The sequence below is a fragment of the Gymnodraco acuticeps genome, unplaced genomic scaffold (genome assembly GCF_902827175.1).
Source record: "Gymnodraco acuticeps unplaced genomic scaffold, fGymAcu1.1, whole genome shotgun sequence".
Taxonomy (NCBI): Eukaryota; Metazoa; Chordata; class Actinopteri; order Perciformes; family Bathydraconidae; genus Gymnodraco; species Gymnodraco acuticeps.
In genome coordinates this window covers 532,878-550,321 of record NW_022991487.1, presented here as the reverse complement: position 1 = coordinate 550,321, position 17,444 = coordinate 532,878, and the positions used below count along the sequence as shown (strand labels likewise).

At 40.8% G+C, this 17,444-nt stretch overlaps 2 protein-coding genes across 7 annotated transcripts; both read right to left on the bottom strand.

The window, feature by feature from the left end:
* Positions 1–501: 501 nt before the first annotated feature.
* st6galnac6 (ST6 (alpha-N-acetyl-neuraminyl-2,3-beta-galactosyl-1,3)-N-acetylgalactosaminide alpha-2,6-sialyltransferase 6) lies at positions 502–7,236 on the bottom strand. 5 transcript variants are annotated; one of them, XR_004567008.1, is made up of 7 exons: positions 7,124–7,236; positions 6,653–6,731; positions 6,164–6,358; positions 4,470–4,882; positions 3,808–3,915; positions 3,458–3,706; positions 502–3,411 (listed from the first exon to the last, which is right to left on the bottom strand). XR_004567008.1 is itself a non-coding variant. In XM_034196733.1 (6 exons), exons 2-6 carry the CDS (start codon positions 6,674–6,676, stop codon positions 3,514–3,516), a joined length of 933 nt encoding a protein of 310 aa, XP_034052624.1. In that variant the 5' UTR covers positions 6,677–6,731; positions 7,124–7,236; the 3' UTR covers positions 502–3,513. The 5 variants fall into 5 exon arrangements, 3 of the variants coding, with proteins under 3 accessions (XP_034052624.1, XP_034052626.1, XP_034052625.1); XR_004567009.1 differs by having other exon boundaries at positions 502–3,365; XM_034196733.1 differs by having other exon boundaries at positions 502–3,706.
* st6galnac4 (ST6 (alpha-N-acetyl-neuraminyl-2,3-beta-galactosyl-1,3)-N-acetylgalactosaminide alpha-2,6-sialyltransferase 4) lies at positions 6,691–17,051 on the bottom strand. Of its 2 annotated transcripts, XR_004567011.1 has the most exons (7): positions 16,702–17,051; positions 15,876–16,022; positions 11,279–11,688; positions 10,965–11,072; positions 10,685–10,876; positions 7,119–7,242; positions 6,691–6,731 (listed from the first exon to the last, which is right to left on the bottom strand). XR_004567011.1 is itself a non-coding variant. In XM_034196736.1 (5 exons), exons 1-5 carry the CDS (start codon positions 16,711–16,713, stop codon positions 10,690–10,692), a joined length of 864 nt encoding a protein of 287 aa, XP_034052627.1. In that variant the 5' UTR covers positions 16,714–17,051; the 3' UTR covers positions 9,154–10,689. The 2 variants fall into 2 exon arrangements, 1 of the variants encoding a protein (XP_034052627.1); XM_034196736.1 differs by lacking the exons at positions 6,691–6,731; positions 7,119–7,242 and having other exon boundaries at positions 9,154–10,876.
* Between the last annotated feature and the right edge of the window lie 393 nt (positions 17,052–17,444).

Sequence of the window (17,444 nt, the reverse complement as noted above, 5' to 3'; positions counted from 1 at the left end):
ACAGGTGCAAACGCGCTACAACGGCCCAAAACACTCAACAACTTCACAATCCCTGAGCGCCAACAAGCGCTCCGTCCCAGCCGTGTGCGTCACTTTTTAGTGTCCCCAGGTTTCCTTTGAGTTTTGAGCTTCTTGCAGCGTTTTTTTATTGCAGTTTTGTATACCCAGCGCTTTTAGTAAACGCTGCGCATGTGATGTCAAGTTGGTGAGATGTTTCTTCGTTTGGATATGTTTTGGCAAATTAGTGTTTTTATATTTGCATCGTTTCTAAAGCTGCAGCATGTTTTTCCAAGTAGAAATGTTTTGTGCCGTTGTTTTGCATTTTCACCTGTTGAACTAAATGGCACAGCATATATTCATCAATGAGTCTGCTTCAGGTTTGTAAGTAGTTAATCCAACAGATTGTGTAACAGATGCGATTACTTTCCAGTTGCCATGCATGCTACGTGCATTAATCTACCCATATGTATTGGCATTTTATTCTCATAAATACAAAAAAAGCCAGGCAAATATGTCATTTTAATACCAGGTTTGCACAGGAGTGCAGTATGCGTTTGTTGTTTGGAGTATTTGTGGATTAGCTTGATATCCACTCAGTTCCCACATAATTAGGTACATGTGGCAATACAGTTTGATACAACTCCTGCAATAAATAATACCTTCATAAATGTTCAGATTTAATTTTTAGAATAGTAGTAATACAATATTTTGAGGCCTGTATTGTTGTGCTGCTGAATTGCATCTGTTTAATTAATGTTTATTATACTTAGTTTTTCCTTATTTATATAACTTGGGTGTCTTAGCTATTGAATGTTTTTGCATTATATGCAATATAGACATTTTGTAGTAATAGTAATATCTTGATATATTTCGCAGGCAATTTAATATCAGTAAAGTAGCAGCAGTTGATGTGGATTATGTATTTTTTCCAAAAACCCAACTATACTGGCTTCTGACCAAGCACATTGCTCCCTTAAAGATGAAGGAACACTTGGTTTGCAAAAGGCATCACAGTTTTAGATATTGCACCCTTCTCTGCATCCTGTTTAGTTTAGTCACGTTTAGTTAATAGCAACATACTGATATATATAACACGATCACGATGCATTTTGTGAATTGAAGATGCATGCGCTGAAATGCCACTGAGGTAAAAAGGTCATGAGGCATCAACTTTAACTCAATTTCATGAAAACATTCAAATCAACAGCAAAAATGTGTATCTGCAGTTACTGTAGTTTCACATTTGTATAGTAGACGGTTGATGTAGAGCTCAAATAGTGTTTTGTAGTCTATTGTGTTTCATGAGAATGCTTGCTTATATAATCCCCCTGAGCATGGGAAACACAAGTGCATTTTCAATAACAAAAATATTAGAAACATGTAAAAATTCCTCTTTAAATTCAATTTCTTCTCTATGTACAAAAACACCTGTCGGACGGTCACCAATGTGGGATTTACACAATATATTATTTCCTCCGTTATTTCCTCTCATTTGGTCCAAACGCTTTTGACCAAAAGATTCTTCGTCCTCTTGGCGTTTTCATGAGTATGTGGCTTCACGAGGGCTCATCCTCTCAGTCAGGCCCCTGTGAGTATGTGGCTTCACGAGGGCTCATCCTCTCAGTCAGGCCACTGTGAGTATGTGGCTTCACGAGGGCTCATCCTCTCAGTCAGGCCCCTGTGAGTATGTGGCTTCACGAGGGCTCATCCTCTCAGTCAGGCCCCTGTGAGTATGTGGCTTCACGAGGGCTCATCCTCTCAGTCAGGCCCCTGTGAGTATGTGGCTTCACGAGGGCTCATCCTCTCAGTCAGGCCCCTGTGAGTATGTGGCTTCACGAGGGCTCATCCTCTCAGTCAGGCCACTGTGAGTATGTGGCTTCACGAGGGCTCATCCTCTCAGTCAGGCCACTGTGAGTATGTGGCTTCACGAGGGCTCATCCTCTCAGTCAGGCCCCTGTGAGTATGTGGCTTCACGAGGGCTCATCCTCTCAGTCAGGCCACTGTGAGTATGTGGCTTCACGAGGGCTCATCCTCTCAGTCAGGCCACTGTGAGTATGTGGCTTCACGAGGGCTCATCCTCTCAGTCAGGCCACTGTGAGTATGTGGCTTCACGAGGGCTCATCCTCTCAATCAGGCCCCTGTGAGTATGTGGCTTCACGAGGGCTCATCCTCTCAATCAGGCCACTGTGAGTATGTGGCTTCACGAGGGCTCATCCTCTCAATCAGGCCACTGTGAGTATGTGGCTTCACGAGGGCTCATCCTCTCAGTCAGGCCACTGTGAGTATGTGGCTTCACGAGGGCTCATCCTCTCAATCAGGCCCCTGTGAGTATGTGGCTTCACGAGGGCTCATCCTCTCAGTCAGGCCACTGTGAGTATGTGGCTTCACGAGGGCTCATCCTCTCAGTCAGGCCACTGTGAGTATGTGGCTTCACGAGGGCTCATCCTCTCAGTCAGGCCACTGTGAGTATGTGGCTTCACGAGGGCTCATCCTCTCAATCAGGCCACTGTGAGTATGTGGCTTCACGAGGGCTCATCCTCTCAATCAGGCCCCTGTGAGTATGTGGCTTCACGAGGGCTCATCCTCTCAATCAGGCCACTGTGAGTATGTGGCTTCACGAGGGCTCATCCTCTCAGTCAGGCCACTGTGAGTATGTGGCTTCACGAGGGCTCATCCTCTCAATCAGGCCACTGTGAGTATGTGGCTTCACGAGGGCTCATCCTCTCAATCAGGCCCCTGTGAGTATGTGGCTTCACGAGGGCTCATCCTCTCAATCAGGCCACTGTGAGTATGTGGCTTCACGAGGGCTCATCCTCTCAATCAGGCCCCTGTGAGTATGTGGCTTCACGAGGGCTCATCCTCTCAGTCAGGCCACTGTGAGTATGTGGCTTCACGAGGGCTCATCCTCTCAGTCAGGCCACTGTGAGTATGTGGCTTCACGAGGGCTCATCCTCTCAATCAGGCCACTGTGAGTATGTGGCTTCACGAGGGCTCATCCTCTCAGTCAGGCCACTGTGAGTATGTGGCTTCACGAGGGCTCATCCTCTCAGTCAGGCCACTGTGAGTATGTGGCTTCACGAGGGCTCATCCTCTCAGTCAGGCCACTGTGAGTATGTGGCTTCACGAGGGCTCATCCTCTCAGTCAGGCCACTGTGAGTATGTGGCTTCACGAGGGCTCATCCTCTCAGTCAGGCCCCTGTGAGTATGTGGCTTCACGAGGGCTCATCCTCTCAGTCAGGCCACTGTGAGTATGTGGCTTCACGAGGGCTCATCCTCTCAGTCAGGCCCCTGTGAGTATGTGGCTTCACGAGGGCTCATCCTCTCAGTCAGGCCCCTGTGAGTATGTGGCTTCACGAGGGCTCATCCTCTCAGTCAGGCCCCTGTGAGTATGTGGCTTCACGAGGGCTCATCCTCTCAGTCAGGCCCCTGTGAGTATGTGGCTTCACGAGGGCTCATCCTCTCAGTCAGGCCACTGTGAGTTTGTATATTTCTCTCTTTCTTTCCCACTAAAGTCTAAACCCATTTGGGGTGAGAGAAGGTGATGTTGTACTGCTTCGCCCAGCGGCCAAACACTTGTTTCTCCGTGATGAAGCGATGGTGGTTCCCTCTGCGCCCCCCCTCATGCTGCAGGTACGTGACACACTCATCCGGCCCCCTGGGCTTGTAGTAGTGGTAGGGCATCTTTTTGGCTGGAGGTTTAAATTTTCTAGAAAAATGTAAGGTTTTATTAATGAGTTGAACAACCAGATTATTAGTGATGTTCTAATTGTGAAGCAAGTACTGCATTGTTACCAACAATGTACTTACCCACAATGATTGGGTGGGACCATCCCATACACTTTGATACTATCACAAAGCTCGATGGCAATGACCATAGTGAACCAGCCTGTGCTCAGCCAGGAGTGAGATTTCTGTCTGAGCAGAAGAAAACAGCAAAACAATCTGTTAGTGAAATCTACCCAATATGGGGCTGGAAAAGATATACCACCATGTTGTGACCAAATATCGCAATGATATTGTAGGGTTGTTCATTGATGCGTTCACAACAAATGACACAATGACAATTTTTATAATCATCAATACTAGCAAATTAATTACTTAAAAACCTCAAAAAAGTTGCAAAAATAATATTTAAAATTGCAATATAATGAGAAACGCCCTCAAAACATGACATAATAGTGCAAAATAATGACTTGGTATCTCAAAACAAGGACACACTTTCACCAAATATCGTAAAAGATAATCTTCGTATTAAGCCATTAAAAGACATCATCCAAATAGCAAAATAATGATTTAATTTCACCAAATATTGACTAGAAATTGGAAAATAACAACTTAGTTTCTCAAATTATGGGAAACATCTTTCAAATAATGACTGAATTTAGCAAAAATAATGGATACATGGATAATGTATCTGGCTCTACAATAACCCACATGAAACCTGATCCCTCTGCTCAGTGAACCCTCACCTGTCCCGCCCGGTCTCCCGGTGAAACAGGCTGTCGAAGCGGCGCATCTTGCTGGCGGTGATGCTGAAGCAGGACATGTTGCTGTAGGTGGTGCTGACCCTCTGGATCAGCCGGTACAGGGTCCCTTTGGCGTCCTTCCCCATCTTGTTGGGGGGTCCCCAGAAGATGATCACGGGGCTGCTGTCGGGCCTGTGCAGGAACTCGCTTGGCCTGCGGACCACCCTGAACACGCTGGAGTGGGCCACCACCCTCAGAGACGTCTGGTTCCCCACGTCCGCCTCGAAGCCCAGCGTGGGGGCGTCGTTCATCCGGATCACACACTGCGCCCGGTCGATCTCCGCCCCGGCTCGACTCCCCAGGACGTGGCTGGAGCTCGTCACCAGAGCACAGCTGCCACAGTGCAGACTCATCGTCTGACGGGAAGAGACACAAGAGTGGATCAACTTATAGTTTAGCAAAAATATCGACTTAATGACACAAAAGAAATGATGAAGAAGAACCTCAAAAATAATGAGAAACTTTCTCAGAAATAACTAAGTATTGCACAATGTTTTGAATTTGTGGCATTAATTAATGCATTTTTATTGCAAAAATAATGACTTGGTGTTGAAAAATAATTACTTAATATTGCAACAAAAAACTTGTATCATCTTAATAAGTAACAGTTCCCAAGAAGAACTTTAAATAACTCTTCGTGTTGAAATACTAAGTCATTGTTTGGAGTACAATGTTTTTGCAGTGCTCAGCTGGCTTCTTATAGCTTCATATTAAACTGGTTGACATAAGTTGTTGTGTGTTATTATGAGATATGATAAATGAAAGCAGAATGTAGCTGGTTTGGAGAGGAACAGTTCACCTTGTATTTCACAGTGTTTACTTTGAGTGACTCATCTCTTAAAGTTCTTGATTTCGAATAATTCCCTGTAATGTCTTACATAAGCTGCAGTTGCCCACTGTTTAGGACAGGGGTGTCAAACTCAAGGCCCGGGGGCCAAATCCGGCCCGTGACTTCATTTTATGTGGCCCCACAAGAGCTTTTAAAGAATATAATATGTTTATTATATGGTTACATGCCGATTTACAGAAGCGTTGCCCATAAACTACATGTCCCACAATGCATCTCAAATTGGACTTTTTCTCAGAATTTGCCTTTTATCTTAGAATTTGACTTATTTTTCAAAATGTTACTTTTTCCCCAAAAATTATTTTTAAAAACTTTTTTTCCAGAATTTGGCTTTTCTTTTTAGATCATTTTGTGACATTCTCACTGAAGAGACTTGCAATTATTTGCCCTATACTTCTTCTTTCAGATGTAGTTAATTATGAAGTTATTACCCTATCCGATAATAATCCAATGCCGAGGCAATAATGTAATATATAATACATTATTTTATATATATTAAATATTTATATATGTATTTTTATATAGTCTTAAAGTTACAACCGGCTCTTTGAGTGCGACCATAATGCTAATGTGGCCCGTGATGAAATTGAGTTTGACAGGATTAGGAAGTCTGTGCGTCTTTTTGGAACAATGCACCACATCCTTTCTGTTTCTTTACTGACTTCCTGAGTTTTGAACATGCTCCGTGCAGCAGCAACATTTCCCTTCTTTTGCATTCTTCTCTGATACTTATTGTGGATTTCCACGTCATAAAACACATTTCTTTGTCCGTGCATGAGCTGTTGAGTACCTTGTTCCCATGGAATGGCACATATCCGTCTTTCCCAGACCACTTCTTCAGATCTGTGGCCTTGATGGCCTTATTTATAGCCAGATGTAGCGGAGAGTAGATGTTATCGTTGACATTGTTGGAGCCATAGAGGATGAGGAGTGTCATCAGGACGAAGATGGCTGCGAAGATCACCAGCCTGTGGCTCTGCTGCCCCTGAGGAGTAAACAACAGAGTTAACGTGTCATCTAAAACTTAATTTGACCGACATTTTTTATCAACACTATGCTTCTGATCCACTGGTTTCAGAGGGAATTATTTGATTGTTTTGTCAACAATTATTTTTAATAGCTGTAATTAATTTAGGACTTTACATTTTACAAAGAGAACAATTTGGAGCTTATTAAATATAATGTATTTTGTAAAATAAACGAATCAACACTATAGGCCTACTGAAAAAAAGTCTCACTATGGTTTCAACTTGGTCTGAGGGCCACACCCTGCTCTTACCTTTGCACTGAGCTTGAGTCCCATGCTGTCAGATCAGGCTGTGTTCCAACACACTGCCAGTGACTGTCTGTCATCATATCTGAAATATGGACAAACATGAGATGCTGCTGTACATTCAAATCCAATCATGCGATGAGTCCACCGTTGCCCTAACACTATATTATTCAGTATTATGGCGATGCTCCAACAAAAACAAGCACAGTTATTCACTTAATGTATGCTAATTGCAGTACAAATCCTATACAAATCTATATGTTACATGCTTTTACCTTAAACCCCATTAATACAAGGCCATTATTATATTGTAGAAGAAAAGGACACATCATACGCAGCCATATTTCCCAACGGCTGTTGACGAACATGCACTGAGATGATTTTAGTGTTAAACAACACCCCGCTGATAGGATTCACTATGATCCGCAGCGACATGTCCCATGTCCGATGGACAGCTGTCTTTAATCCGTACTTTACCGTCTCATGCTCCCGGTGTGTCTCCGTGTGTGATGTCTCTCTGCTCTGCCTCGCGCCCCCATCTTCCTGCGCCACTAGCTGACGTCATCATCACGTATCTCACTGCAGCAGTGTGTGGACTTTTAATGAAAGAAAAAATATCACATTATGTATTCTCAAGGGTGTAACTTTGGTTTGAGAAGTGGGAGGGACACAAAACAGGAGGTCCACCGCAATGAAACATTGTTCTCGATTTAATTCAATTTCCTGCCTTTCTACAAATATATTGGGGACTATGGTGTTAAAAAACCAAAAAAAAAGTGTAGTGTATATGAGAAGATTTTTGTCTTTAAATTGAAGTTGAATGCATCAATCTGGTGCACTTTGAGAGCAAAATTAAGAGATTTATGGATGCAGCTCTCAACACTCATATGAAACAGAACTGTATATATTTAAAAACACCAAAAACCATTAGAATATGCTCACAACCAAAAACACATTTACTCCTCTCTCCTCTCTTTATCTTACCTAGTCTGCATATTTTACTAATCACTCCCCTTTTAAACTGTGTTTTTGATTTTTTACCGACATTGGAATGATTTCTTAACTTATTTTGAACAACTATATATTAAATAGATGGAAATATTTGTTTACATAGATGTCCAAACCGTTTGAGACCCACTGTGATAACTTAGACTAAAGTTTACAAGTGTATTCTTATAAACATGCAAACATGTTCACACTAAGGGTACACATAATAACTAAAGGTGATACAGATTCAAGGAATACAAATGTGTTGTTTCATGTTTCACACTGAGGGTACACAGAATAGGTCAACATATATTTAAAAACAAATCATAAAATAATACATCTCTAAGAAAAGTTGATACAGATTAAAAATATTTTTTAAATATTGCCTTCTTATTCATATGTATTTTTGTATTCATGGTGCCATTATGATGTAGTCCAACATTTGGTTTAAAGTCTGTCTATTCTTATGGATGTGGAATGTTCCTATAAATAAAATTAACTGTTTATCAAACATTCATTTTTCTTTTCCATCATCTCCTTGAAAGTATATAAACATATTTAGCGTGTATGTGTCTGTATATATAGGCTCAAAATGTTAGCATTCATTTTCAAACATCTACTAAACCCTTGGTTTGCATCACAATTAGAAAATGAATGCAATTTGAAGGCACATTTGACATAAACCTGTGCGAAAAATGAAATGGAATATTAAAAGAATCCATTAAAAATACTATAATAACTGACAACATTATTAATGGAATATGGTCAAATAATAAGGGTTATATTTTCAGCATATGACAAAGTGTAGACCCTACATCACATGTGTCAAACTCAAGGCCCGGGGGCCAAATCCGGCCCGTGGTGGATTTAATTTCGGCCCGCAGGATAATTTTTAATTACTATTAGATCTGACCCGCCGGTATATTGCACGCACACCTTCACTCCATCCTGAGGGTCTCCTCAGCTCAGAGCCTGAGCCCAAACATTGATGAGCTTGCACCCAAGATGAGATGCCAAGTATCTGAGCTAGCGTCACAGAGCAGCACACTGAGTTCAATGGATGTTTTCTTCTGCACTTTTTCTCTCACGACAACAGGGCATGTTTGGTTTTCTCTTTGAGGGGAATAGTTTTGTTGAAGCTGTTGTTGGCCTGTGGGAAAATGTAATCATAAGAAATGACTGGAAAAGCTGCAGATAGAGCCATAAGAAATGAATGCAACTGATTATTTAATGTTTAATGTTGTTTTTATAGGTAATAATTTGAGCTTTCTTAGTTCCAGGTTTAATATGTGCAGTAAGTTCATTTCAATAGGTTTTGCAATAGACATTGAACCAGTCCGGCCCTCCACTAGTACCCATTTTTTTATTTTGGCCCACTGTGTATTTGAGTTTGACCCCCCTGCCCTACATAGTCTCCTCAGTGAAAACAGCTTGTCCTTAAACTGAACTCATGATACAATTCAAAATGTCTGAAATAAAGACTTCTTGTCTTTAACCTCATACAAAGACAAGCTCTCACAGACTGTCAGCAGATTTATTCACATTGACACCAATATCTGCAGTAACCAGTGGTTTAGTTTACATTCAGGTTCGTACTTTGTACACCTCACAACACAAGTCTACTTAACACAAATCATCAATAAAACGTTTTAATTCAAACAACTCCTGTCTGAAATGTACCTTACAGAAGAACACAGTAGTTTGCACAGTAGTATAAATACTTATATGGTCTTTGGAATTGGTCACAAATAAGCGTTATGTGACTGAAAAGGCAGCGCTATGTTTTTCACTGTAAACAACCAGCAGAATATATAAAGGGTGAAGGTGGATGTAACTCATGTTGTGTTTATGGTAGTGGACCAATTACATTCAAAGTTTCAAAAGACACTAAACGGGGTCTTCATACCCCTGAAACACAGATAATACACACCAAGCACAACGATCTGTGTGTACTATCCATTGAATACTGTTTGTTGGCCTTTTATTGTAAACTATCTGTGAAGAGTAACCTCTGCAGAAACATGTACTGCTCGTCAGTTACATCGAGCCGCTGTGTCCTGTCACTGGTGTTAACTGCAAAATCTCTCTTTGGGTTAAACGGCACTGGAAATATCTAGACACTGCTCACAAAACACAAGTTAAATTAAAAGCTTAAGACTTAAAGCATTAAAACCCTGAAACTATGTGCACTCAAGGCAAGTTGCAAGTACAATTTGAACAGTTTTGAAGCGCATTTAAGATACCAAAACCAACTGTGTTAACATTGTTATAAATGCAAGTTTACAGAATTATTTTTAAATTCTGAATTTTCTGTGTAATATTACGTGTGACTTTCACAACTAATTGTGCAGTTGAAACACCACATTAAGTTTTAAATTCCAAATTCAAGCATATACCTAGCCTTTGAAAATCAGCAACTTCTTTGGGAATTAATCATCTTTGAGATCATTATTTAGGCAAACATTTAAAAAGAACTCTCCAGTTCCAGTTAACAATTGTCTTTGTTTTCTGCTTTTCTTTGTCTTTTATGACTGTAAATTGGCCAAGGTCATTTCAAATGTAAACTTGAGTTCTGGTACAATGTGCTTCTGTTGACCTTTTTTAAAAACAATTTTTAGACAATTTTGACCGAAACATGAAACGATTAATTGAGATAATAAGTGCCAGATTAATCAAAAGCTGCAGCCCTAAACAATACACTTCCTGTTTCCTAGAGTAGAGGTGCAAGTTGAAGCTGCAGCATACAAAAACGTTTTGCAAAATTAAATAAAAAGTCAAGGCACAGGTATGACGAAATGAAAACTGTAAGCTTTGGTATAAACTGGTTTTAGTATCTAGTTTAGTGGCTTAGTTTTCAGTTTCTATACTGATATATGGCTATACATAATGGTAAGTAATACTGAGAGTGGGTTACCAGTTGAATGCCGGGACATCTGGAGCATTATTTCACCATCCACCATCAAATGGAACTTTTAGTGGTAAAAATGCAACATTTTAGAAAACAATCTTCAGCAAGGAAGATTAAAAGCCAGCAAAAGTCATCTTTAAGACCTTTTTTAGAGGCTCCATGAGGGGTGTTTAAACTCCATTTTGTGCCGTGTTGCCCATTTAGCGTAGATGGCCTTCTCGGTGATGAAGCGATGACCCCCCCGCTGCGTGTTCTCGTGGACCTTGTACATCCGACACTCATCCACTCGGTTCCTCTCGTAGTAATGGTAAGGAACAGTGCTGTGATTGGCTCGACTGTCGGGAGGAGTTCACAGGTCATTTAGGATACGTAGAATAAGATGAAGCTCCAGTATTGATCATACAAGAATGTAAAATGTCTCACCTGCAGTAGTTATTATCAATCATTCCATAAACACGGATGCTGTCACACATATCTAAAGCCAGAATCATGGTGAAGAATCCGGTGCTGAGAAACGCCCCGGTCTTCATTCTGAGGGAGAAACCAAACATGTGTTCTTAAAAGACCCGTAAATTAACATAATAAAAACCACACAAAGGCTAATCTTTTACTTATGTCAGGTAAATTCATTGCAGGTGTGAGAATATTAATGATCGGCTCAAAATAATGTTAAAAACAATTATCTCCAATCAAATAACATACATTTTTTGGACTGAGACATCAAACTCATTCTGTACCTGTTCTTTCCGGTTTCATTCTGAAACACACTGTCACAGTACTGGATCTTCTCCCTGGTCACAGCGTACAGTTTGACTTTTGGATACTTCTCGGCTATCTTCAGCAGAGAATTAAAGACCCTTCCTTTCCCGTCCTGCCTCATGTTCCTCTCAGGACCCCAGAACACATACGTGGTGTCGGCCGACTGCTGGAAATATTGGCGCTCGTTTTTTACCAGCAGGGGAACACTGGTGTGAGAGACGACCCGGACGCTGGTGCGACCCCCCACGTCTCTCTCGTAGCCCCCCGTGGGGGCATTGTTCATCCGGATCACACAGGGCACTTTGTCAATCTCTTCTCCAGCGCCGGCTCCGATCATCTGACCCGAGCTGGAGACCAAGGCACACTGGCTGCAGTGCATGTAGAGGAACTGTTGAGGACCAGGACAGGATAATCAAAATTAGAAGTCCTATTTTAAGCGTCTTTGGGTTCAAGAAAAGCGCTATAGAAATAAAATATATTATTATTATTATTATTTACAGTGACAACAGCAGATAGACAGCACAAATGAAAGGCAAAACAAAATTAAGTATAAAATCAAATAAAAATACATCCATGGTAAACAAATCAGTGGCAGTGTTATGAAAGAAAGTGAAGTATCAGTAAGTGAAAAAAACCAATACAACCTAAAAATGTTGTTTTAGATTTACACATATTAGTACATTCATAAATTCATTGACATTCCCTCTCTTTGTTTCTTATCCTATATCTAATAGAACTGCTCGGGTCTTGATAGATTGAGTGGGGAAGTTCATGAGATCTTTCTAGAGGGTTATCAAGAATAACTTGTATCCAATGACCTTTTCCCTCTCTGTCTGTGTCTGTGTATTATCTTTGTTCTTGTTTTGTATCTATATCTACGCCGGGATCCGGAGTCGAGGCTGATCCTCTTGCTGTAGTCCTGTGTCTTGGATCCTCTATCCTGAGTTCTGGATTAAGTCGTGGACTTCGGGTCGTGGCTGAACCTGTCTCTGCGGTCCTGCCTTGGGTCTCGTCATGCTGCTTCCCTGATGGCTTCCACAGGATTGTAGCTGACATCCTCGTGGATTCATCTTCTTATTACAGACACATGCATTTCCTAACATTCGGTCTATATGCTGTAAAATGTATTATCTCTTCGATTTACACACGGCATCTATTGCACGTCTGTCCGTCCTGGGAGAGGGATCCCTCCTCTGTTGCTCTCCCTGAGGTTTCTCCCATTTTTTCCCTTTAAACTGTGGGTTTTCTCTGGAAGTTTTTCCTTGTACGATGTGAGGGTCTAAGGACAGAGGGTCTAAGGACAGAGGGCGTCGTTTTTCTCATACTGATATTCTGAACAATCTGTGCTGTTGTATTTGCTGTAAAGTGTCTCTACTGTAGGCTATTTTTATTATATGTACAGCACTTTGGCTCAACCAAAAATCGTTTATAAATGTGCTATATAAATAAAACTTGATTTGATAAATCTAATCTACTACTAGCATATCTCAGTATTTATTCTGCCAGAATTACATCTGTATGAATATTTCTGACTATGAGACCTAGCCTGTGACTTGTTGTCATGGTTAAAGAAGGACTCCGATAATTTTCTCAAGTACAAGTACTATTACTACACTGTACAAATACATCTGTAAACACTGGAGACATGTGATCGGCAGGATTGATGTTGAGACCGAGTTCCAACCGGCAGCTTGGCAGGGGTTTCCTTTTTTTAAATAGTCTGTGGATGTGCGTCTCAGAACTAACAAAACGAGCTATGACTTGGACTAAGACCAGTGGCGGCCGGTGGAAAATATGTTTGGTGGGGCTGTTGATATAGTGAGTAAAACATTTTTTTTGGGAGAAATTACCCCTTAAATTAGGACTTCTGGTGATGTAATGGCGCGTTTCCAGTGCAGCGCGGAGCTCGCTTTAATGCTGCGTTCAGACCGGACGCGATGCGAATATTCGCTTCGCTCTAAACGCTCCTATCGCATCGCTCTAGTCGCTCGAGTTTCACCGCGGCTGCCAGCTGTGTTTACTCGCATCATTCAAACAAGACGCGCTGGCTCGGGAGCTACAACTACAACAAAATGAACATATTTTACCGTGATTAAATTGTAATACACGTTTCTAAATGATGCCGACGTAACAACATACTGATACCGGTTAGTAAAAACCATGAATTAATGCTTTGACAAGTCTGCAGACAGACGGCAGGCGAAAAACCTTTTAGAATGCTTGTTTTCTGAATGGAGCTTAGCTAAGCTAACGTTATATATGTTCCGACCGTCCACACTCACAACAACGGCCTATACAGACATAAATAAACCAGCGACTGTATTCTCCATGACACAGACAGTCTGTGGTTTGTACTTGTTTAACTTTTGTCTAGTTTCTGAACAGATCGTATCTGTCCCAGGCTGTTTGAAGAGCAAGCATGGGAAACAAAAGATAGCATTTACCTGTTTGCATCGTTTGCATCCAGCTAGCCTCGTTGATACGTTTTGTCTTTTTCACGAGCTTGCTGTGATATATACAAATCGGGTTGGTCCGGTCCAAGGTCTTTAAGTATCAATTTATCTCCCAAACTTCTCCTTTGGAAAGGATTGGAGAGTAGCTCTTGCACGGAATTGGGTGAGGACCGAGGTCCGGCGACTTCACCTGCACACCATTCTAAATACTGCGTCACCTTGGTCACTCACGAGTCTAAAAAACAACTCACGTCAACGCACGTAAGCAACATGGGCGCCAACCTGAGCGCCCTCGTGACCAAAATATTTGACGGCGCTGATTGGTTGAAATTATGTTTCGGCGGCACAGTTTACTATTGAGACTTTTGTATGGGCATAGATATGTCTCATAATTATTTGTGTGAACATACAAATAATTTGTGTGTAAATATGTGATTTATAAATGTAAAACAACATCCACAAATGCATTTAAAAGATTTGCAAACTCACAAATACATTTGCAAGTGTAAAACGGATCTGCAAATACGCTAAATATGTTCACAAATAAAAAAAAGATCTGTGAATATCTCTTTAACATTTACACCTTTCGATCAGGCATTTGTAAATCCATTTTGTATTTGTGGACCAAAAATGCGCTTGCGGATCTCAAATCTCTGTTCACGGATCTCAAATCTCTGTTCACGGATCTCAAATCTCTGTTCGCGGATCGTCTTTTTACACACACGGAATTTTGAGACATATTTTCCGCCGGTCTCGGCTAAAATCTACTCGTGTCACTCGGTTATTTTTCGGAAACCACGTGATGGCCTGCTGATGGCGACATTTCCGCATGATTTCAAAGTAAGCATGATGGTTTGTTTAATGCTCTGTTTTTGTATTATAATGAACAGTGGAACGTTAGATACATTCATCATCATCATCATGTTATAGTGATACAGTTAGTTTGTGTTATTGGTTCAATATAGCATATATCGAGCACTTTCGTTGATGTTGAAGTGCAGGCTATAGCCTACGCCACTTTCGGGTCCCGGGGGAGCAGCTGGCAGCGAAGCAGCCCAGATAAAACTCTTTCTTCATTGTTTGTTGTGTATTCAGTCAAGCGGGTCGAAGTTACAAAGCACTTCACATTTTATTAATTGGCCTAATTTTACCTTACCAGTGCAGTAATAAAGTAATCTGTAGAAAAGCACCGTATTTAGGTCAGGGTTATGGTGATGAAGAATACATCCAACGTTCCGCTGTTCATTATAATACAAAAACAGAGCATTAAACAAACCATCATGCTCTTACTTTGAAATCATGCGGAAATGTCGCCATCAGCAGGCCATCACGTGGTTTCCGAAAATAACCGAGTGACACGAGTAGATTTTAGCCGAGACCGGCGGAAAATATGTCTCAAAATTCCGTGTGTGTGAAAAGACGATCCGCGAACAGAGATTTGAGATCCGTGAACAGAGATTTGAGATCCGCAAGCACATTTTTGGTCCACAAATACAAAATGGATTCACAAATGCCTGATCGAAAGGTGTAAATGTTAAAGAGATAATCACAGATCTTTTTTTTAATTTGTGGACATATTTAGCGTATTTGCAGATCCGTTTTACACTTGCAAATGTATTTGTGAGTTTGCAAATCTTTTAAATGCATTTGTGGATGTTGTTTTAAATTTACAAATCACATATTTACACACGAATTATTTTTATGTTCACACAAATAATTATGAGACATATCTATGCCCATACTTTTGCAACGTGCTGGTTGCTGCTATTTGTCTCGGGGGCTCCGCCCGGTAATGATAAACTAATGCCATGGGCAAGGCCAGGCAGGAAACATGTGTGACTTATCAGTAACTTTAGACATCGTAACACCATTTTAAACGAGATTTTATTGTAGATTATACATTTTACTGATACCAATTGTATGATATTTACCTTGTTCATTAAATAAAAAAAAATATATATATTTAAAAAAATAAATAATTTAATATATATTTTTTAATTACATTTTTTTTTTTTAATGTGGGAAGAGGTGGGGCGGCGCCCCTAGCGCCCCTATGGGCCGGCCGCCACTGACTAAGACCCTAACGGATGTATTTTGTGAGAGATGTATTTTGTCCTCTCACCTGGTCCTTCTGGCTGGGGCCGATCCTCCTGTAGCCCTGGAGCCCGTGGCCCTGCAGGGCGGCCGTCGGACCGTCCCGTGTGAGTACATGCCAAAACCAGATCAAGAGAGGAAGGCTCAGGCTGAGCAGGCCGAGCCAGCGGAGCATCTGAGGGGACGAGAGGGAACGTGTTGAGGAGGTTCATCTGGAAGGAGCCTACCGGACATCCAGCTCATGTTTCCATACAAGAAGTACTCAGATCTTTCACTTAGGTAGGCCTTAAAGTAGTAATTATCACAATGTAGAAATACTCTGTTAATTAGTTGAATAAGTAAATGTACAAACGCATTGTACTCAAAATGTACATGAATGACAAAAAAGATCGTCACTTTCATGCAAAAATATTTCACAGATGATTGGATTTGCAGCCTTTTTTGATAATTATTTTCTCTTACAAAAGTGAGACAAAACAACCATAGGGCATGTGCCCCTTTGGGTTATTCATTTATTTTTCTCTTTCTGATTAACAAAATTAAAATGACAAATTACAGTATTATTAGAATGTATGCATTAGTGTGTAAGCATCACTAATACTGCAGCTGCAAGGTGGAGCTCATTATAATTACTTAATACTGTTTAGCATTAAAATAAACTAGTACAATTAAAATTATCAGATAAATGTTGTGCAGTAAAAAGTACAATATTGGCTTACAGTAGTAGAAATAGTCCTATAAGGAGAACAAATAAACACTGGGACACCTTACACTATCTGCAATATATTCAGTAAGTGTTCTTTGTTTTGAGTACACACATACATTAAATAACCGGCTTGTACCCATGCTTGTACCTGATATTTCATATTAAGGCCCAGGCTGCGATAGCTCCGCTCCAGAGAGCCCTAGCGAACTCATTTTCGCAGCCGATTAACTCGAGGCAGAAGCGGCAAGAAAGACAAGCCTATCCGCGGAGGAGTCATGATCAAACAAATTCATATTTACAGATTTTAATGGCCGCTCCCGGTCTATTTTCCACTACAAGATCATTTTCTTGTCAGGTTAACCTTCATCCCCAGGCAGATAAACACTTTCACTACTGTTGTTTCATCGATTGCATGTTGGAATGAATTGTTATCTTAAAATACGTCCAGTTTTGTTACCGTTACAGTGCCTGCCTGATAAACATTTTCTCTGTGCAGAACAAGGCTTCCGGGCCTACCTTTCAAAATAAAAGTGTCACCTGAGCCCATAAAACAACAAAATACTCAACAACAACAACGTGGCCTAGAATTATACATTTATCTGTTTGCATATTCTCACCTTTTTATACATATTTAATAAGCATTGTCAAACATTAGTCAGATAATCACATGCCTGCCATTCATTGGCATTGCAGTTACAGTTATGTTTCGTGGTAATTGTTTATGATATTATATTATGGTATGTTTTATGCTTTCATATAATTTATATTACATTTGATTGTATGTTTTGAAAAATACATGTGGTAAACTTTCCGACAGTTTACCCAGCGAGTTTACCTTGTGAGTTTTACCATTTATCATTCAGGGATGATGCTCTTTGTTCTACGATTTGA